Below are 22,966 nucleotides of genomic sequence, written 5' to 3'. Positions count from 1 at the left end.
TATTTGATTTATTGTAGACCCTTAACTTTGATTTATTTCATTAGAATTATTTTCAAAACATCTAGTATTCTTACTGTAATAATAATGATATTTTTATTTAAACACAAACATAAAATAAAAGTTGACTTATGGATTACAAACTGTTAAGCTTATGTACTAAGGCATTAGACATTAAAATTCTGATTTTGCTTTGATTTATTCGGTGACTGGAACTCACTACCCTTCATGTACTATTTTGATAACCTGTCCTTAGGGGAAGAAAATAGGAAATGTTTGTAAGTTTTGGATGATTTTTCTTGTTTAGGGAAAGAATAATTTCGCTTTATTATTATAATAGAAAATCCGGAATGACTAAGACATGACTTTTACCCATAAAAATGCATGTCTCAGTCATTTCATATACAGAAAAAAAACAATGTATTTTCGAAATAACTTCATATCGAATTCAATTGAAATTGTCAGGAGTTATAATATTAATATTTCCACAGGCAGATTCGGTCGAGTGATCATCGTTGCCAAAGACAATACGACAAACATGCTTCGAACAGAAATATGGAAAGAACTTCGGCAGCTCGACGAATACGTACAAAATATTACGGTGACTTTGGACAACGGTGAAACGTTTACTTACAGAGAGGAGTGCGCGCGTTGGGAAGGGCAATGCTTCGTAAATGACATCCTTAATCTGGACAAAATTATCGGCGAGGTAAGAAAATTTTTTCTTTAATTTTTAATGAGATATGTAAAATGTTAAGTCTATTGCATAATATGTGTATTTTTTCAAAAAACTAATTTCCACTTCCGGTATAACAACACTCAGATTCCGTGAGCTTAACTGATGGAGTCACTGTAAGAAATATTAACCATTCCTTAGTCAATGTGCCATCAACCTTGGGAACTAGGATGTTATGTCCCTGGTGCCTGTAGTTACACTAGTTCACTCACGCTTCAAAGCGAATACAACAATAATAAGTATCACTGTTTGACGGTAGAATAAGTGATGAACACTCATTTACTACTTGGAACTTACCTATTCTTTACTAGGTACTTACCCAGACGGGCTGGCACAAAGCCCTGCTACCAAGCATCACATTCTATACATAGACTTGAAGTATCACATAATGTCCACAAAGCACCCGTTTCCTTCTTCAGATCGGGTCTTTATTTATCTAATAATTACCGTTTAATGGCTTTCAATATTTAATCTATATAATCATTTTCGCATTATGCACGCACAGAGTGAGAACTCTATATTCACAATGTATTTTCTTGTTTCTGTTTTCGACAAAACTCTACAAATAATCGTTTATAAACAATCTTATATAAATACCAGTTAACATTTTATTTTACTTGTACTAGTATAAACTATAAGGATAAAATTTTATAAAATGAAACAACGTGTTACATTCACCTTTGTAGGCATAAAACCGCTATTCCTGCGTCTGACCTTTCTCCACTCGTCTTGAATTGAAGTCGCGTCTGACCACGAGTACGTCTATTTATGCAAACACATTTGCACTACAATATTTTCTGCACAATTGCTTAGTTCGTTGAGGATGGCCGCTTTGTCACAATCGGTCAGGGGAATTCTGACTCCATCATACTCACGTTACCAATTTGTAAATCTTTAACGCGGAATCACAATTTAAACAATTGAACTGTGGTCATGCTCAAACAATAGATAGTTATTAGTCATGAGGATCACTAAAACCACTGATTGCTATCAATAAAAAATTACGATGCGTACGACCTAATGTTTTCTTTTGTCATCGATGAATAAACATATATGGTGTCACAACTTCTGAGAAATAGAATTTTATAGGAAATGAAAGTTGAGGAAATTTGTACCTACGCAAATGAAATTGAAAAAAAAATTAGACGTCCAAAAACTCTTTTCGATATAATTTTTCCCATCACAATATTATTACTAATGTCTAATTCTTAAGCTTAGAATGAACATCGTACTCAAAGATTCGATGATTCTATAACACAAATTATTCAAAAACAAAACAAATCAACAAACAATGATTAAAAAAGTTCTGAAAAAACAATTATGTATACAATTATATAATATATTATATTGTCTTCATTTTCAATTACACATTATAAGTAACTATATTGTTTAATATAACGTACTTCAATTAATATTTGCTATTTGGAAATAAACCAGCTTAGTCATCGGTTTGCTTAGGTAAATTCTTTAATTTACCTTGATTAGGTATCACATAGTACAATACAATAAGTATGAAGTCTAACAGTATATCTTGTACCATTCTAATACTAAAACATATCTTCCCACATGTCCCATTATTAAAATGTATCTCGTGATAGGTATCTCTAATTGCTTCAAATTGAACAGCAAATATTATTTAATATTGATAAAGATTAATTAGACATTAGGCATAATTTCAGTGCTTACTAAGACTTATCTATTAAAGACACGATGGAAGGTATTTGTGTGAGCCGGTCTGAGATTGTTTATAAATAATAAGGTACCTGGTGTTTTGTCGAAAACAGAGACAAAAAAAACATTGTGAAAATAGAGTTCTCACTCTGTGCGTGCATATTGCGAAAATGACGATAATGCCATTAAACGGTAAAGATTAAATAAATAGAGCTAACTATGCAGAAAAGGAAAAGGGTCCTTTAGAAATTCTGTAATAACAGATTATACTATAAGGCTATATATATGTATAGGATGTGATATTTAGTAGTAAGGCTTTGTGCTAGCCCGTCTTGGTAAGTACCACTCAATTATCAGATATTCTACCGCCAAACAGCAATACTTAGTATTGTTGTGTTCCGGTTTGAAGGGTGAGTGAGCCAGTGTAACTACAGGCGTATGGGATCTTAGTTTGCAAGATTGATATCGCATTAGCGATGTAATTTTTCTTACAATGGCGATGTCTATGGCCATACATGGCGGTGGTAACCATTTACCATCAAATCGCCCAATAATCCGTCCGCCTACCTATTTTACATATAAAATGCTTTTGCTTTTGTTCATTGTATATGCGACTATATTGACATAATAAGCTATATCTCAAAAAATATACAACATATAAACTTTAATAATATTTTTTTTTTATTATTTGAAACCTTTCTTGTGTAAATACATAGTAACTTTAATATATCACTTAAATTTTAAATAGTTTTGCTAACGAAACACTCGAATGCTCATTCATAATACCAAACAAACTTGACATTTTATGAATGTATTCATGTCAAAATTACATAACAAAAAAACTACCAAACATAGTATGAGCAGTGTTAACATATTTTTAAATTGAATGTGGTTTTATAACTATTCATTAAAAAACAATTGAAATAAATCGTTAGCGTTCATACCTATTGTTCAATTTTGTGTTCTTTTGTAAAACATAGAATAAGTGTTTATTGGCTAAGCCCTGATTTGTATTCTAAGCATTGATTGGTAATCAATAAGAGGGATCTTAAAACCAAGGTTTACTCTTTAACTCTATGGAAATAATGTCTTTTAGATTACTTTTTTAAGACATACTTAATCTGATAGCCAACAAAATACCTAATTTACTAAACTATTTTTCTCTAAATGTTTTAAGTATTTTAATGATAAATCATTAGTGTATGCAATAATTTCATGAAAACAATTTAGTTATACAAAGCTAAATACTTACATTAGAATTTGGTAATAAGGATATGAAAAGTTATGTAATCGTACCATAAGAGTTTGAAGCGCCAATTGCGCAAGGGTTGACGGGTGACCTTGCGATGTAACTCTATGGTTTGATTATACATTTTTGATCTATTTTCATTCCCACTCTAGCATATTTGGAGGGGTAAATATGGATATTTAGAATTATTTTATTATTTAATATTTGTCCAAAAATGCAATGCTGACATCCATAACTGTCAAACAATAATGGTTAATATGTAATGGTAAAAAGATAATTACACAAATACTTTAAAGTTTGCTATAAGACATACGTACAATTAAGATTTGAACCTATATTGATATAAGTAAACTTTGATAACTGTTTTTTTTATATGAGAGAAAACCCGGGAATCGAACCCACGACCTCGATGTCTAAATACTTATAAGCAAGCTACTAAAACAACCGATTCTGTTACAAAGTAATTGGTATAGACTCAACGCGTAGACCAGGTTGTCGCATTACCCACGTGTAATATTGGAAATATAAATAGTTGTTTATCGTATATGCTTCGCATATTATTAATTTATCGCCAACTCAAGACTACGCTTGAACGACACAGAGGTCCACTGAATCGTAAAGGAGATTTATTCATCGTGATTTAAGATACAGACGAATGCTTATTTGATACTGAAACAATTTTGCACAATGTAATTATTTTAAGCATATATTTAAAATATATATTCAGGTACTAGCAGTAGAAGGATGGGGTTCTTAAGATCTTACCTTCATATTCATTGTCGCAATAAATTAATTTCACTTCCAAAAATACTCAAGTCACATTCAAAATATACTTTATTCAAATAGGTCATTTCGAGCACTTTTGAATCAAATAACAATTTTCATTTTAATATAAAGTTAGCCGTTTCGAAGATTCTATCGAGAAAAACCGGCAAAAATAAGTTCTCTTTTTAACAATAAAAAAAATTACATGTAATAGTCATATATTAATATTTTTATATATCGTGTATGAACATCAAAGAACTACCTACTTCCAAACTCAACTATAATTTATATATTCAGGTACAGTATAATAAGGCTTATTTATTACATATTTAATATTATTATATTTAGTTACTGTCAGTAGAATGCATATAATAAAGATACAGCGCCTTGGAAACGATATAAAAGAATTGAGTTCAATTTTGCTATATTTTACTTTAATGGTATCTATAATTCATCTCGTGCGCGTCGGTAAAGGAAAACTGTATGAGGCAAGACGGACGTGTCGGATAAGTTTTAAAACGTCTCGTTAAGAGGTGAGGAACCTTTGTCCAGCAGTAGGACAATTACAGACACATAACAAATATTTAGTGATTTAATCCTAGGTTATGCAGTTTAACCTTTTATGTAAAGTATATTCTCCAAGTGAACCACAAAAAAATAATACTTCGTCAAAATCAATTAATTGCTAATTATTGATAGTAAGGCATACCAAAATAACGTTGACGTGATATAATAAATGAGGTGTCTTACAATTGTAACATTTTTGTTACAGGTGGAACGAGGCGAATTAAATTTGACTTTTCCGATCATGTTCAATCCTGTTACGTGGGAGGCTCACGCTTTTCCCGTATTCTTCGGCGGTTCAAAGGTGGTGGACGATATCATAGAATCCGTTCCCGCCGTGCAACTCGTTTGGTTCATCAGAACCGACAATAAATTGCAGGAGAAACGGTAAGCACGTCTTAAGTCGTGTTATTTTTTTATACACCAAATTAAAAATATGTTTCGTAATTATAATTGATTACTTTGAGTTATTGTTTTTTTTTTGTAATTTTTAATGTTAGTCTTGAAAGGTCAGCCTAATCGATCGATAATAATGTAAAAAGCATTGTTAAACAACATCGTCTGCTAGTATTCGATACGTAGGTAGTATTGAATATGACCACTCCTGCAATAACTAGAAACCAAGGTGATGAAGTTGTCTAGTTTTTGTAAGGAAATAAAAATGTACATTTCTGTTTTTTTGCTAATGATTACGCCTATTTAGGTACTCTCTGATTTTTACGACTTGTTTTCAATTTCAATAGCATGGCACTTAACAAGCAGGCAACACTATAACTTAGATAATAGACATCGATCTTGACACGGTTTAGGTAACAGTTACGAATACAAAACGCTTTGAAATATTCGACGAGAATACGAATAGAAAGATTTAAGTGATAGTAAATAATTTCTCAGCTAAGATTTCTTAATCTGTGTAATAAATTAATATATAAGGATAGGTTCTTTTTTAAATATATTTTTTATTAAATTTTACACGTAACTATAGAATATAGAAAATAAAAAGCATTTGGTTTTTAAGAATAATAAAATATGAAATTTGTAACCACGGAATTAACTTCTTATAAGACGCTCTAAAAAGATATGCCCATAAATGTTCCACTGACGGGCACCGGCTTCATCATACTAGATTAATTTAATTAATTTAATAGTGATTTAAAAAATTGGAATTTATTCCGTATGTTGCTCCTGTGCAACATAAAACAGAGTTTTTCACCATAAGCGTTATGTTTAATGTTCATAACCAGAGTTTAGTTTTCACACTGAAGAGCACTTAATGAAAAATTTCTATCTATTACACTAAACACAGGAATATATAATGTGATGTGTCAGACTTAGTTTGTTGTTAACCATTTTGTAACAACTCGTTTAAAATCAAGATAAATTAAATTATATTGATTACTATCTTATTTACAGAGGTGCAGCTTGGGAAGATGCGTTTTTAGACGCAGTCGGTGTAGCAGAAGACACGGGACGATTCAAGCATATTTCCATATCAAGATTTGCTTCACGTACATTAGATCATGAGCTCGAAAAGAATACAAAGACCGTTATACCTTTCTTCAGCTCTACATTTATTCTAATGGGGATTTTCTCTATCGTCACTTGTATGATGGGTGACTGGGTTCGTTCCAAACCCTGGCTGGGGTTACTTGGAAATATATCAGCGGTGATGGCCACTGCTGCCGCTTTCGGTTGTGCAATATATTTAGGCATATCTTTCATTGGAATTAATCTCGCCGCGCCGTTCTTGATGATTGGTAAGTTATATAGTATTATAGGACTTTTGAAAAGAAGTACTTTGAATTTTTCAATATTAAAATTTATCACCTACAAAAAGTTTTAAAGAAACCGGGACTGTCGGCTTCTATTAGAACTTCTGTTAAATGCAGATTCAAAAGCATTCCTTAATTACTTGTATTATTTTTAGGAATTGGTATTGACGATACGTTTGTAATGTTGGCGGCATGGAGACGGACTTCGCCCACTTTACCAGTACCGGAACGAATGGCGATAATGCTCTCAGAAGCGGCCGTCTCTATTACAATAACGTCTGTGACGGATATGCTGTCTTTCTTCATCGGTATTTTCTCCCCATTCCCATCGGTGCAAATTTTCTGCATGTATTCAGGTAAGAACAGACATTTCGTTTATTTATATTCAAGATTAGAGGTGAATGTTTAAATTTCGAATGTCCTTCATTTAACACGGTGTTTTATTTTGAAACTAAATCATTAATTTTAAATTAAGAAATATAATGTAAATAATTTCGCACTTCGAGGTTGTTTAGTTATTTAAAAAAAAAATCTGATTTCTAGGTCTTGCCGTCTGCTTCACATTTGTTTGGCATCTTACGTTCTTCGCTGGTTGCGTCGCTGTGTCAGGATATCGAGAGAAACAAAATCGACATACGATCACTTGGTTAAAAGTGTTACCTGAATCTAGAGCTAGAAAAGGTAAATTAATATACAGCGAAGCGATTCCGCTTTATTTCAGCTAAACCCTAATTGGGTGGACTCCCGGCTAATCCGGACGAAAATATTACTTAAAAATTAAGATACTTTATTTTGTTAACTCTTTCGTTAGACGAAAACTTGAATATACGTTTATTATTTAAAATAACTAAAAGTCGAAAATTTACTAAATATTATATTAATAATTAACAACGTACGTTTCTAAAAATAGCAAATTATTTTGTTTTTTGTTTCAGAAGAAAAATCTTGGCTGTACAGAGCATTTTGCAGTGGAGGTATAGACAATGCGGATCCAAACAATCCTATAGACAACAAAGAACACTGTATTATGGCATTTTTTCGAACGACCATGGCGAATTTGCTAAACAACAATTTAGTCAAGGCACTGGTCATAGTTGTATTCTTAGCGTATCTGGCTGGAGCTGGCTATGGAGTAACGAATTTAAAAGAAGGCTTGGAGAGAAGGAAACTGTCTAAAGTAGATTCGTATTCAGTCGAGTTCTTTGATCGTGAAGATCTTTATTACAGAGAATTTCCATACAGGATACAGGTAACATTGAATTAAAATTCATTATTTTAATCAAAATTACGAATTATTTTGTAAAACATTTTTAAATTGATTATTTACAGGTAGTTATTAGTGGAAACTACAATTATTCCGATCCGAAAATCCAGGACGAAGTAGAAATGTTAACGCAACGATTGGAAAATACGTCATATATATCGAATTCCCTTTATACCGAATCGTGGCTTCGAACATTCGTTAATTACGTAGAAAGAAATAACGACTATTTAAACGTATCCATCGACACTGAAGAAGATTTCATTCAAAATCTTAAAGAGGTAAGTTTTAACATTGTATGTTTCAAATGGCTATATTCTTACTTAACCATTTGTATTAAGCAGCGGGCACAACAAATCTGCCAAATAAACTCAGTCAGATTTTCAATTAATTAATTTATATTAATCTGTAATAAATATAACTATTAAGGAATATAAATAACGATACAAGTAATAAATAATTTATAGACTTTAGATTAGATTTATCACTATCACTATTGAATTATTTTTTTGCCGGCACCAGAAGTATAAATAAAATATAATTTTAATTACAGTTATGGCTGTTCCCTGCGAATCCTTTTTCACTAGATGTCAAATTCAATGAAGGTGGCAACGAAATTATTGCCTCAAGATTTTTAATTCAGGCCATCAATATAAGCGGAACTAATCATGAGAAAGAAATGGTTAAAGCTTTAAGGGAAGTTGTGGCTCAATCACCGTTAAATGCTTCAGTGTTCCATCCGTATTTCGTCTTCTTTGATCAGGTAAAATTGTTTATATCTTAAATTCCCTGTCAATTATATCTTATACATTGTTATTCATGAAGTAATATAAATCATTGTTTTTTTTACAGTTCGAGCTCGTGAGACCAACATCCATTCAAAATCTCTGCTACGGTGCATTAATGATGATGATAACATCTTTCATATTTATCCCGAATATTTTATGCTCTCTATGGGTCGCCTTTAGTATAATATCTATAGAAATAGGCGTCGTAGGATACATGGCCTTATGGGACATAAACCTTGATTCAATATCTATGATTAATTTAATTATGTGCATAGGTTTCTCAGTAGATTTCACTGCTCACATCTGTTATGCGTACATGGCATCTAAAGCTAAATCTCCGAAACAGCGAGTTAGCGAATGTCTATACTCCTTAGGATTACCGATCGTTCAAGGATCGTTCAGTACTATTCTCGGTGTTGTTGCGTTGCTGCTAGCTGACAGTTATATATTTTCTGTGTTCTTTAAAATGGTATTCATGGTCATTTTCTTCGGGGCAATGCATGGTCTCTTCCTATTACCAGTTTTATTATCACTCTTCGGTCCAGGTTCATGCACAAAACAAGAGGATGACTTCAAAATATCAAAAGTCGAAAAATTATTCCCAAATCCCTATTGTCTACCACACCCAAAATTAGTTCTAAATGATCAAATATTTAGTGGAAAAAATATAAACCCGAATGGCGTTTATAAAATATATGGAGACGATAAAGATTTGGGCATCGGCACGTCGGGCGAGGACACCAGTGAAAGCAGTTCCAATCAATCACAACGTCGTCAAATCGGTAACAATGATAATACCAAAAAGAAGTATGAAGACGGGTGGAAGAAATATAACAATTTCTGTCAGAGCACGAGCCAGTTCCAACCTTCGGGAGAATTGGATCTGTACGGACAAGAAAGCGATCTCGCATGGCAAAGACAAAGATATAGTAATAATCACCGTGCCTTCGAAAACTACAGAAAACAAGGGCACAGAGACGATGAGGGCAGATCGCGGAAAACGAGTGACACGAGCCCCCAGCGTGAGGGCACGTACAGGGTGATGCGGACGCACTCCCATCACAACCTGCACAGGCCGAGGGCTCCGAGACGTAGCAACTCGCACCACAATCTTGAACATTTAGATTATGTTGCGGAAATGCATTTTCCTTGACATTAACCGAATAACCTCATTTAAATACAAATTAAATTAAAATCGAGTGCTCAATTGTGGACCAAAGTAGTATTATTATTTCCACCTGGATTACATCTACGCGTAAAAACTGTATTTTTGTGTGTAGCAGATATGAAATTCTGGATCTGCAATGGTAAGTCAATTTCAGCGTGACTAACTTACAGTCGCCTTAGATATAATTATAAACCAGTAATACCGAAAGATAGGCGTATAAGGAGCTTAGAATATAAGAATTAAAAGCAGTTTCGACTTTTTACATGAAAGTAAATATCAAAATATTTTCAAATATTAATGTATAATGCGTTAAGTAATATGAGTTTTGCCAAATATAATTTTATCTAAAGAAATTGATCGCATATATTTTTGGGTAGAAAATGAAACAGTGTGATGTTTTTAAATAATTTATTAAAACTTACGAGTTCCTAAGAAGTATGTAATGTATATTACACTATTTCAGTCGACTTTGCTTATGCTATTATTAATTCTAATCTGGCAAAAAACTACCTACTATTCATAAAAATTTATCGAACGTATATGACTAATGTATGTTTTGTCTCTCTCTCTCTCTCTCAAACTAACGTGTCTTTGGAATAACAGAGACAAAGCATATATTACTTAAATACTATTTTATAAACGGCTATGTTTATAAAGCCTTATTGTAGGACATTTCTGTAGTGTGATAATTATAATTAATTTTGGGTCGGGTGAGAAGTGCCTTAGAAATGTGTAAATATGGGTGTATTTAAAGTATATTATAAGTTTTCATTGTTTACGAAGCTTTAACGTTACCTGTATCTTATAGATCGCTGTAAATATTTGTATATGTGATACATTTCTGATGCCATGTACCATTCACGTTTATAGGTACCTTGACTCTATTCTATGAGCAATTATTACCTACCTTACTCTATGTTACAAAAATAAAGGCTCATTCATACGATAACGATATTGCCTTGCATTTGTTGTTATTACAACCCATTGTTATGTATGAATGACGTATTATATTCGTGATCATTCACGATCATAGCTCATGACTGAATATTGTAAATATTTGAATTGTTTTATATTAAATAAAATTAGTTTTGATAACATTTGTTTCTTTTATTTCGTATAATTACCATGCTTACTATTTTATTAAGATTCAACATAGATTCTCATATGTATGTGATTTAAAAAATAATAGTTTTAAAAACAATAAAACTTTAAAGGAAACAGTTTTAATATTTGTTTTAAATAAAACAATCAACACATATCATCCTCTTTACATGATTGTAATTGTATATGTTTTAAATGCTTCATAATAAAAATTAACTCCATCATAGAGCTTCTTGAATTATCAAGGTTTCTCATATACTTTTTTTAACAATTTACTACAAAATAAAATCAAGTCCTTCGATTCAAACCTTTCACAGAGATAATCTTGAACAATGGAGAGCCTACTGTCCTCTTTATTTTCACTTGTCTGGTCAAGTGTACTCTTTTGTTCTATCACTTTGTTCAAAAGGACACCAGAATTTGATTTAGTCATTTTGTTCATTAACATTTCACTTAAAGCATTGAAGGGCAAATTGTCAACAATCTTTTTCTTAGAAGCTTCATCCATTTTCTCGCATATAGTTGCAACGAAATCTGATCTCTGAAAAGATAAATCAATTTTGGTTTAAATTATTTCACTAGAAGTTGATTTTTTCTTAATTTAAATTGGTAAAATTGACTAATAGTGAATAAATACTAAAGTTATACATCAATGAAATAAAAATAACGTACTTCTTCCTACAAAACCTAAAATAAAGTTTAGAGTACCCTATAAATATCCTCGAAAATTTATTAAGCTCTTAGTACCTCTCTGCAGAACTGTTTTTGCACAAAATTCTCGTTTATGTAAACTATTCACCTAACACTCCATAAAGTTATTAAAGATTGTTACAATAATATTTAAATGTGAATGTAAGCTTGTAGTATTTTGTAATGGAGCATCTAAGACTTAAGTTTTTGTCTTTCCGTTCTCTGTGTTTTTTATTTATATTGTATTTGTCATTATTTTATTTATTTTTTCTCTTTCTGTTATTTTTACTTATAGTCAAGCAATTTAATACTTTTGCAGTGTTTTTTGTGTACATAAAATGTTTCTGATTTTAGCACATGATTTATTAAGATAAGAAATACAAACAATATACAAACCTTTAATAAATTAATAAAAAATAAAACCTTACTCATCACAAAGATTATTAAAAGCATTTAACACATGTACATATATATATATATATATATATATATATATATATATATATATATTTATGTATGTATATACATATATATATATATATATATATGTACATATGTATATATATATATATACATACATAAAGTACACATACAGTAAAGGAAGAAAAGTGAACTTACTTTTGATAAACATGTTGTTACAATTTCTGCTGTTGTTTTGTTTCCTGATTCTTCGGTCTGAGCACTGGAATGTATCGTTGATATTGAATCAGTTTGCGTACTATCTGATGATAAAACTAATACATCCGTTTGCATTCCAATATTTTCGACACCAACTTCAATTGTCTGCATTTCGACGGATTTATTTTCAGTTATAGAAGATTCGTTCATAGCGGCTTCAATAGTTGTAGACATTTCTTCGTCAGCTTGTATTATTTTTTTCAAATAGTCACTTAATACTTTTTCGGCAACTTGCACTTTAGGTGCTTTTATACAAAGTCTATTAATTTCAAGTTCAGTTAATTTTGCTAAATCCCCTATAGTATTAATTTTTCCCTCAAATTCTTTGATCAACAAAACTTTCATCGCTGGAGACGATAATTCACTAGCAACATTAGAAATGGGATCTTTACAATCAATTAACTTTGAACAGATTGGATCTGTATCATTTAAATCGGTGGTTTTAATAACTTGAACAATCGGTGTTTGTTCTATGGAACTCATTTCCGAATCTTCATTTGTGTTAGCTGTCACATTAGACTCAGTGAAACTTTCCACAGCTTTCGTCAAAACTGAGTCTAATTTGAACACATTCTCAAGTCTCTTTGGTGATTTTATAGCCAATTGCGTTCGTAACTGTCTCTCTTGTCGTTTGATTGCAGAATTTTGTGGGGAACGAACACCGCCAGGCTCAATATACTTTTTGACGCAAATAGTTGTGGAAACGGGTGGATCATGGAAGCTTACTCGTTTTCTCTGAAATTAAGTTAATAATTAAAAATTAACTATAATTAAGAATTAACTTAGCAAGATGATAATTTAAATGACTGAAAATTATACATGGTTCTAAAACGAAAGATAATTGTGTGCATAAAGATTTTAATACAAAAAAGGCATCTATATTCTATACTCACTTTACTTGCTGGTGAAGCTGTAGTTTCATCTGTAATGTCAACTAGTTTTCTTTTTAAAATAGGACCAGATGGACTGCAGTCTGTTGATGGTAAATTTCTTTTAAACTTAAGAAAATTCTCACTATCTTCCTGTTCGTCTGAATTATCATGTTTTTCTCCACTACAGCTATTGTAAAGAATTCTTAAATTACGTCTCGCAGATGTATTGAGCGATGGGCTCTTTTTATTCTCCTCAGAATCCAATGATTTCTCTGACATCATTATTGTTTGGAGTCTATCAGGGACACATAGGCCTAACATCTGAGCAGCTCGACCACTTGAACGCATTTGCGGTCTATTCTTCTTCAAAGACAGACAAGAACTAGGGCTCGTATTTGTCACACTGACCTCTTCTCTAGGTGGCGATTGATCTCTTTTATCTGGGGATACCTTTTCTTCTGTAAAGAATTCAGGCGATTCGACTTTATCAAATGGTTCTCCGTTACTTTGTACTGGCGATGAAAGTTTTATTACTACATAATCACTGCTAGTTTCAGGAGATGGAGACTTTTTATCTCGTACTGGACTCATAGTCTTAATAGGTGAAATTTCTAATGTATTGTTGAAAAAATCTTGTTTCCTTTTTTCTTCATCTTTAAGTCGCGTGTTTGAGTCATCTTTCTCAATTGTAGTTAATACTGACTCAGACATAGTTTTAGTTTCATCATTAGGAGTTGCATTCAAAGATGCATTAGTAACATCATTGTCTGTTACATTTCCTGCACTATTTTCATTCAAAGAATTGGTCTCTACTGTATCATCAACTAAGTTTACTATAGGCGCAATGTTTTCCTGTTCGTTAATAAAGATAAATGTATCGAGTGATTGAGTCTCGGCTACAGCTGTATTTTCTGTATTTTGTTCAACTGATTTATCTTCAGTACTAACTGGAATAGATTGATCATCATCATCATTGATTATAATAACATCGTCGTCCATATTTATAGATTCTGTATCCATATTCTCTGTTAAATCTATTAAGCATTTTTCCTCAACTGTTTTATTAAGTGGCAATTCAGTGTCATCTTTATTTTCAATAATTGATGTATTACCATGATTTTGACTATCTTCTAAAAGATTTTGTGTCTCTGTCTCACTATCACATTTACTAGTGTTCAAACTAGCATCAGCTATCTTTTTTCCTATATTTTTAGATGATTTTACCGATATAGTCGTGATTGTCGAATCTTGAGAACTTTCTATAACATCCTGAGATGCTATAGTATCTTCATTATTAGTATTTTGTGTTTCTTTAATTGAAATTGACCTTTCTTTATCTTTTACTTTTTTATCTGCTTTTGGAGTTTTCATTTCTAGTTTATTTTTATTACATTTCTCTGACAAACTTTTTCTTGTACGAGGTGAATTGGAAATTGCTTTTCTGGTCAACCGTTTTTCAGATTGCACTTTCAAAAATGGATGACCCTCGACCATATCTATTGCTAGTTCTTTTTCTATTCGAGATTTCTTTGTAACAGATTTTTTACTTGATTTTTGCAGATCTTGTAATTTATTTTTATCAGCAGAAGGAGTGTTGAATTGCGAGTTTCGTTCTTTATCATCAACATCAGTTAATTTTTCACTTGGCACATCAACAGGTTTTTCTTCTTTTGTCTCTTCATTTTGTGTCTGGTCTAATTTACTCAGATTGTCATCAACATCATTTTTGTCTTCACAAATAGATAAATTGGTCTGATTTAAAGTTTCATCAGTATTTATTTTTTTATCTGATGCATTTGATTCTTTAAGTTTAATTTGTATTTCTTGGTTTTTAATTCCTTTTGATTGTTCCTCATCTACTTTTGGCATTTTAGGCTCATTTATAATATATGGTGGTGGAGTGTTACTCTCCGTTATCTCATTATCAGAAGGAGAATCATTTTGACCACACGAATGGCGTCTCTTTTTTAGACTAAACGCTTCTAAGTCATCGAATTTTTTAGGTTTCCTTTTAACACGGGATGGTCTGTCAGCACAAATTAAAGTCGGCGCAGAATTGGTTAAATTTGTTGGCGGTTTCTCTTTTATTGAAGGAGTTTTTGGCACATTTTCGGGGACGATGGAATTTACATCATTAGCCTCTTTCGATAAATTAGACTTTTCAATTAAATTACGGACATTACGAAATACGCGATCTTTTAAAGCTAGTCGTGGTGATTTTGCATCTTTAGCTGTTGTTGTTATTTGCAGTTTTTTAATTTCATCTTTTTTAGTTTCCTTATTTATATCAGTTACAGTATTTTCTTTAGCTGGAGTACTCCTTTGATCATTTTCCCTTGTATCTTTTCCCATTATATTTTCTAAAATTTTCGGTACGAATTCAGAGCTTGGAATATTTTTTAAAATTGATGAAACATCTTCATTTCCTTGCTCACTTGTTGATTTACTGGTTGTAGAGGTTGCATCTTGTGAGTCAGTTTTCCATGTTCTTAGTTTGAATTCATCTTGAGATTGAGACAAGTCTTGATATAAAGCAGGTATGTCTTCTCGTTTCCTTTGAAATTTTTCTTTTTGATTATCTGTTAATTTTCTAGGATTAAATTTCCAATTTGATTTGACAACAATATATTCCTCCCCATTTTCCGTTACTGTATTGACAATATTAGCTTCTTTTTTCTTATGTTTTTTAGTAATAGGTTTACTACTGGGTGTAGTAAAATTAACTTTATCCATGGACTGGTTCATTAAACCATTTTCTGTGTCCACATTCGACTTATCGTCTTCTTCAAACACCTTAATAAGTTCCTTCATATTGATTTCAATATCCACTTCATTACTTGCTACATTTTTATATATAGCAAGTACATGGTCTTTTAAGACTTGTTGATTTTTAAGGTGTGATGCACAATTTTTTAGTCCATCTAACAAAACATATTTAAGTTTCGAGTAGGCTTGCACTTTCAATACAGGTTCTAGAGAAGTGAAAATAGATTCTAGATGTTTTAAGACATCCCCCTGAAACAAAAATAAATTGTTTTCTATTGAAACTGATCTTTTCCTGTATTGTTTATAGTAAGTGCTATATGATAGTCAATTAATATTATAATTACCACTAGTATTCAGTATAATAATAATACTTACATTAACACAATCATTGGATGTTTGAGAGTATAATTTTAATATGATATCAATTATTGATACAGCACTTCTGGCTGTTTTGACATTTGTTTTTTTGCACAAATTATGAAGCATGAGAATAATTACTTCCACCAATGATGGAAATATTGACGTTATGTCATTAAATATATCAATTTTACTAATTATTTTCAACAAAAATTCTGCTTCTTGAATAAATTTTAAATCTGTAACAAGAACATTCTATTTCATAGTCTATTGTGATATCACAATGCGATAAATCATGTGTTTTGAGCAATATCATATTACTAAAGAAACATCAAAACTCTACCAAAGTGATAAGCTTTACCCAAGTTGCCTCATTGTTATATAAATTGTAATATATTTCACACGAATCCAAGTTTAATCTTAACAACTGGACTAACTGAGCAAAATATTTTTGACCGAACTAAACTTTTACAGCATATGTCTTAAACATGTGTTCACATAGAATAAAGAAAATTTAAGCGATGAATAAATTTAAAGAGAGAAACTAAATTACTGGCTATAAAATGTAAGAATTTAGTTAATACTGTCATTATTGTCTCATTGAGTTTACAATGGTCATTAGATAAACTATTGCCACCAAGATTACAATGAGTGGGTCTTGGGTAGAGTCTTTAGCTTAATCTCCTTATGATAGATTGACTTCAGCTTGCCTTTCTAATCATCTATCGCTCAATACTATTTAAAAATAAAAAAAATAATTGGAATGTGTGTACATACCATCTCCAGCTTCTATTTTTTGATTTAAAATCACAATAGCTACATTCAATATAGTTATATTTGACGATTTATCACCGTTATAGACATCAAGTGTTTTGATGATATCATCATTTACATTTGTCATATGTAATGATGAATAGACACATTTATACATATTTAACCATGCTGATGTTGCCAATTGCTCCTGAAATATAGAAAGATTATTAATATCTTCAAGTCACATACCATCTCAATTTAAAATCAAATTTGCAATACATAATACAAACATTGACAAATATATCCATAATCTGGAATGGCCATAGGAGCATTCGACACAACATACGAGGACTTGATGTGTAATGTAATTCACTTATAGTATCCGCTAGAGCTATCCAAAGAAGAAAGCCATTTGATGGTAAATATTTCAAAATACATTCAATTGTATGACTGGATGTTTTAAGCCCTTCTTCAACCAAAAATCGACATAGCGCTTTGAAGTTTTGAAGAACTAAATGTCTGGAATAAAAAATATATTTATTATAAATAGGCAAAGACAAAATAATTCAGTACCTTTTTTTCATTCGTTTGTCTACTTTTTTTTAGTAGCTCCTGATGAACTTAGGTGTTATAAATAAAAAATAAGAAATAAAAGTAATAAGATATAAATAAGAAATAAAAAGATTTGAAGCATGCAAATTTATATATATATTATGTTTCAAATTTTTTATTCTAAGGTCGAATTTCATCCACTAGGAAATTTGAAATTCATTAACTATCATCTTAAAATTCCTTGAGTTATTATGCTAACAAAACTATATAGTGTATACAATTAGTAACAAGAACGAGAAAGCTCACAGACAACTGAATGTCAGACTGCATATTATTTTGTATCAATTATATTAAATTTATATTATATTTCACTGGAGGTAGAGCTTGCAAGCTCGTCTGGGTAGGTACCACCCACTCATCAGATATTCTACCGCAAAACAACAGTACTTATGGTATTGTTGTATTCCGGTTTGAAGGGTGAGTGAGCCAATGTAATTACAGGCACAAGGGACATAACATCTTAGTTCCCAAGGTTGGTGGCGCATTGACGATGTAAGCGATAGTTAATATTTCTTACAATGCTAATGTCTATAGGTGTTGGTGAATGCTTAGCATCAGGTGGCCCATATGCTCGTCCACCTACCTATCCTATAAAAAAATGGAAGAAGTTTTCATTATGACTGTAAAAAACCTTTCACAATTGGTTACTTAAATTCTTAACTTATTTGTTTATGTGTAATGAATAACACAAGGATATTAATGAGTTGTATAATTAAAAGTCTTACCTATTTTCTAAATTAGACAGTGGCAATTTTAATATAATTGTAATTAGTTTGTGAATTGGCGCATTGTGTTCATCCTTAGATTTTAGAAGAGGCTTTATCTTGTCATCCTTGTCAAATAGAATAAGTACTAGATTGTTTAATATTATTTCAGCCATATTGTCATTGCAACCCTAAAATAAAATATCAAGACAGTTATGATTTTTTTTGTTTTGTATATTTTTAAAAATTAATTTGGAATCTTTAAAGTAAAGTTGTATATTAGTGATGTATTAATATAAAGCATTGTAACAAAAACAGACACATAAATAACATTTAATGAGTTCTCTTACCACTGTTAGTTTTTTTATTAGAACTAACACTTCATTAAAAACATCTCGTCTGATATTATTCTCAGCAAGCTCTCCTATAGTCATAATAAAAGATTTCCAAAAACATTTAATATGTTGCTCTGAAAATTCACTACTCTCTGCACAAATTTGAATAACAATGTTGAGAGCATGAATCCAATCTTTCCAGTGACTTACGAGCAGCTTTGTGCTTAAAAGTTTCCCTTTTAATTTAGGCAATGAGACACATCCTTCACAATTTGCATGTCCAATTATATTAATAAATGCTTGGACTACTTGAACTTTTGTAGCAACAGATATCATTCCAGGTATTATCATCGGTTTATCCAATGCTACTGGTTTCCCAAAGCAGAAATGTAAGAATGGAATAAGGATCAAGTCTGTGAACTTATCTATTTTAGTGTAGAAACGAGATATTAAATGCCACCAAGTTTTCAATTTTGCAATGGCTGTCTGTTCAACTTTTGCGTTATTGGATGTTAATGGAATAATTAACAATTTTATCCTTTTGTTAATGTAGACCTCATTTGTTTCTGTGGAGAAATTGTCTATCAGAACATTCCAGCATGCAAATGCTCTACATCTGTTTGTGATATCCATTTTAAAGGCCATTTCAACTACTGGCAGCATAGAATTAATTGGACTTCCGACTGTATTGGTACTTTTTGTTATTTGATTCTTTAATAGTTTAATAAATATAATCCAAAGTCTATGCCAGTTCTCATTGCCCGTTTCTAGAAGATCCTTAATGTCAGCTGGGTATCTGTGAAAATATATTTCCATTAAAAAGTGATAGTGTTTATTCTGGTTACAAAAGTTGACTGTAGTCAAGAGTCAAGTGTATTGACATTTTCTAGGCAAGTACGTTCAACAAAGGATATGTATTTAATTTATACTTTAGTTCAGTACCTGTAATTTTTTGCATTCTATATAATTATAATATTATAGAAAGATCAAATAACTCACTTTTGTGGTGTATAAATGCATTCTAAAACTACCCGCCAATGTGGATTATCTGCATAGTCAATGTGGAGAAGTTCTTCTGTCAACAACTCTAAAGCTTCCAGCAAATGAGGAAAAGAAGAATTCATACAAACTATGACGGGTATAACTTTTGAAAACCAAATGCCGACTCCCGCTTTAACAAATATTGCCTTCTCTTTAGGCTGTGAAAACTTAAGTAACTTGATAATCATATTGATAGGCTGAAAATTGTATTTACAAATGTATTGTTATTATGTATTAATGGAAAACACTTCTAAAGCTAAAATAAAACATCACTTGAATTTAATAACATCATACCTGCAATCTAATCTCAATTGGAATCCGCTGATGGCAATAGAGATTAATAAGTTCCAATATTTTAATAGAATGATTTACAGATATAAAAATGAGAGTTTCATCTGGATAGGACATGATTATCTCAAAACATAGAGTTTTTAATGCTTCAACCTTGTTAAATAGGGCTATTGTTTTTAGAATATCAAACACTGCTATTGCTGAAGGCACAAGATCAGGTAGTGACTGCATTGTCTGAAAAGAGTGCACATTTTGTTTAGATGTTTAATAATATCTAACTTATACAAATACATTTTTTTCTATTCATGAATAATCCTTACCTTAATTTTTTTTAAAACGGTTGCTAAAATATTTAGCACGTTGACTGAATTCTTTAAATCATCCTTCAAGTTACGCGCACAAATCGAAAGCAGCTTTTCAAGAACAGGTATTTCAATGATATTTTCTGCTTCCAAAGCATTTTGTATAGATTGGTAATTATGCACGTTCAATGCGTAATCGTCTGAATTATCTAAAAGTCTTTCGAGATCGGTTCCAGTTGATTCTTCTTCAGGCATGTCTATAACGGCAAATAACCAAGTTCTTTAACAATCACCATAGCGCTAAAGAGTAAAAAAAGCTTGGTAGCTGTAACCGGTATTATCAGCTCCTATCGGCGAAACTTAATACCACATATGGATAATTATAAAACTACACTTTGAAGACTAAAAATTAGTGAAATATTAATTCAAAATAAAGGATTATACCTATTTCTCTATTACTAGAAGTAAAATCCAATTTCAATCGTTAGAATTCTTGATTTATCATCAACAATAAAATAACATTTTTGACATTTATAACGATTCTGGCGCGAACGATGACAAAATATTATTGCCATTAAAAATTATTAAAAACATATTCTTCTTTCTTGTTGCCTTATAAAAAATATTATTTCCTTTAAATGGTCCTTGTTAATACAATTTCATTTCATCCAACTGAAACTACGATATCCTATGTTTATTATATAATATACCACGAAACGTAGATGGTGCCCAATATTTTCAATTAATATATGTACCATTATTTATATCAAATATTATATAATATCATATAAACGAAAAATATTCATCAATTTATATTCATTGATTATTTTTCATTTCTTTTTAATTATTAGAAGACGTTACGTTACTCGGGAACTATCGGCACGTCATCTTGACTGAGTATCATTTACATTTATGAAGTAATTCTAGTTTCTAGTTCATAATTTTTAATAAAAGTTTTGGAGTTTTTTTTAGGAAACTCTAGTCTCAGGCGGGATGTGGGAGGGCCGAGACGACGCCCACGTCATCTCCGCCGAGCAGGAACGGCTCTTTTTCGTTCCCGCTCCACCGTCTCGTTCTAGACCATGACGGTCTCACAGAAGGAGGCTACGGCCTTCCACGCCAATTCCCTGCGGAGCATCGCCGACACGTATGCTCGCAGGGAGAGGTTTTGTCCGACTTTAGGGAACAGGATCTCCCTTGCCGTAGTCCAAGCGGGTTACGCCTCCAACGTATGCTGAGCGACAGAAAGCTCGGTAGGACAGTTGCCGCCTCGTAGGATCGTGCGATATCCCCGCGCTATGCGGATGGCCACGCTCTACTTTGAACTTTTTTTCTGAGTCCTGCAGCGGCGGGTGAGAGGTCCATCGATTGTACGACAGCATAGAGACGGTGAACTTCCTCCCTCGGTCCCCCGAGGTTAGACAGCAGTCTGTGCATGGCACCTACCTTCTCATTCGGGGGGTTAGGCGCTTGAAGTGCTCTTCAAAACCCCTGCGACCGTCCAGGGTGAGGCCCAGTTATTTCATGTACCTGGCCACCTGGATGTTTGAGTCACCAACGCGGACGTGCGTGTCGGGCGGTTCCTTGCTTCTTGGCGCGTTTATGGAACCATAGTGCCTCCGTTTTATGAGACGCTATCCGATGATGCAACTCGAAGATCTTATCGACGACGATGATTCACCCCGAGCTCGGTGAGCTCTTTGGTTCTCTCAAAATTCTCCCCCAATGCCATTGTGTCGTCTGCACAGCAAATGACGCTGACACCTACAGACCAGAGGGGCTTGCAAAATTTATGCTGCAGATATAAAAAAAGGTTTGTTTTACTTACCTTGCAACACCATTTAAATCGTCTCCTAAAAAAGTATTTAAGAAAACTTACAATTTCATTTAATTATCTTTGAAGATATCCTATATATTTGCGATTTTATAGTGCTTTCTAATATGTGTAATGTATATAATTATTTTTAATTACTCAAATAATCCTTAATTATTTATTTGTCTAGTTTGTAAAATGAACGTGTTTGATATTTAAAAGCTGGCTTAGGAGAAATCTTTAAAATTTTCAGAGCATATCGTGAAATCATTTCGGTTTTTGTTATTATCATCGCAGTAAAGTAATTAAAAATACGATGGAGTTTATTATTGTAAATTTACTTTTATCACTGTAAGACAATGTTAAAATATAGTAGCAAGTATATTAATTAAATTATTTGCGTAATTAGCTATTTTATGATCTTTGCCAAAAGGTGATAGAAACTTAACGTAAAATAGAACTGAACAGAACGTAGAGACTTTGTATTCTAACGTCTAAGAAAGAAATGGCAGAATTCATTATATTTGGAAAACGTAACGTAACGTGGGAAATCATTTAATAAATGTTTCTCAACCAGTACTTAAATATACCTACCATAGACAACATATACGTAAATACAAAAAAAAAAGTATGCCTACATAATATGTATATTATAACACATTGAAAATGAGTTAAGAATA

At 31.8% G+C, this 22,966-nt stretch overlaps 2 protein-coding genes across 3 annotated transcripts in view; one reads left to right on the top strand and one right to left on the bottom strand.

Annotated features, from left to right (window-relative positions):
- LOC126770285 (patched domain-containing protein 3) overlaps positions 1 to 11,068 on the top strand; it is a 45,119-nt gene extending 34,051 nt beyond the window's left edge. The window contains exons 3-11 of the mRNA XM_050489613.1: positions 489 to 706; positions 5,191 to 5,369; positions 6,396 to 6,739; positions 6,910 to 7,110; positions 7,298 to 7,435; positions 7,690 to 8,003; positions 8,084 to 8,296; positions 8,569 to 8,778; positions 8,868 to 11,068. Coding sequence (XP_050345570.1) covers positions 489 to 706; positions 5,191 to 5,369; positions 6,396 to 6,739; positions 6,910 to 7,110; positions 7,298 to 7,435; positions 7,690 to 8,003; positions 8,084 to 8,296; positions 8,569 to 8,778; positions 8,868 to 9,956 — 2,906 coding nt within the window. The 3' untranslated portion in view covers positions 9,957 to 11,068. The remainder of the gene's footprint in view (positions 1 to 488; positions 707 to 5,190; positions 5,370 to 6,395; positions 6,740 to 6,909; positions 7,111 to 7,297; positions 7,436 to 7,689; positions 8,004 to 8,083; positions 8,297 to 8,568; positions 8,779 to 8,867) is intronic.
- LOC126770275 (uncharacterized) lies at positions 10,245 to 21,001 on the bottom strand. Of its 2 annotated transcripts, none has more exons than XM_050489574.1 (12): positions 20,918 to 21,001; positions 20,492 to 20,773; positions 20,175 to 20,405; positions 19,839 to 20,077; positions 18,855 to 19,635; positions 18,526 to 18,695; positions 17,479 to 17,707; positions 17,213 to 17,396; positions 16,454 to 16,674; positions 13,334 to 16,327; positions 12,381 to 13,175; positions 10,245 to 11,613 (listed from the first exon to the last, which is right to left on the bottom strand). In XM_050489574.1, exons 2-12 carry the CDS (start codon positions 20,726 to 20,728, stop codon positions 11,314 to 11,316), a joined length of 6,381 nt encoding a protein of 2,126 aa, XP_050345531.1. In that variant the 5' UTR covers positions 20,729 to 20,773; positions 20,918 to 21,001; the 3' UTR covers positions 10,245 to 11,313. The 2 variants fall into 2 exon arrangements, with proteins under 2 accessions (XP_050345531.1, XP_050345530.1); XM_050489573.1 differs by having other exon boundaries at positions 20,492 to 20,730.
- Between the last annotated feature and the right edge of the window lie 1,965 nt (positions 21,002 to 22,966).

Source organism: Nymphalis io, chromosome 8 (assembly GCF_905147045.1).
Source record: "Nymphalis io chromosome 8, ilAglIoxx1.1, whole genome shotgun sequence".
NCBI lineage: Eukaryota > Metazoa > Arthropoda > Insecta > Lepidoptera > Nymphalidae > Nymphalis > Nymphalis io.
Note: the sequence above shows the minus strand (reverse complement) of the source record. Positions and strands in the feature narration are given on the sequence as shown.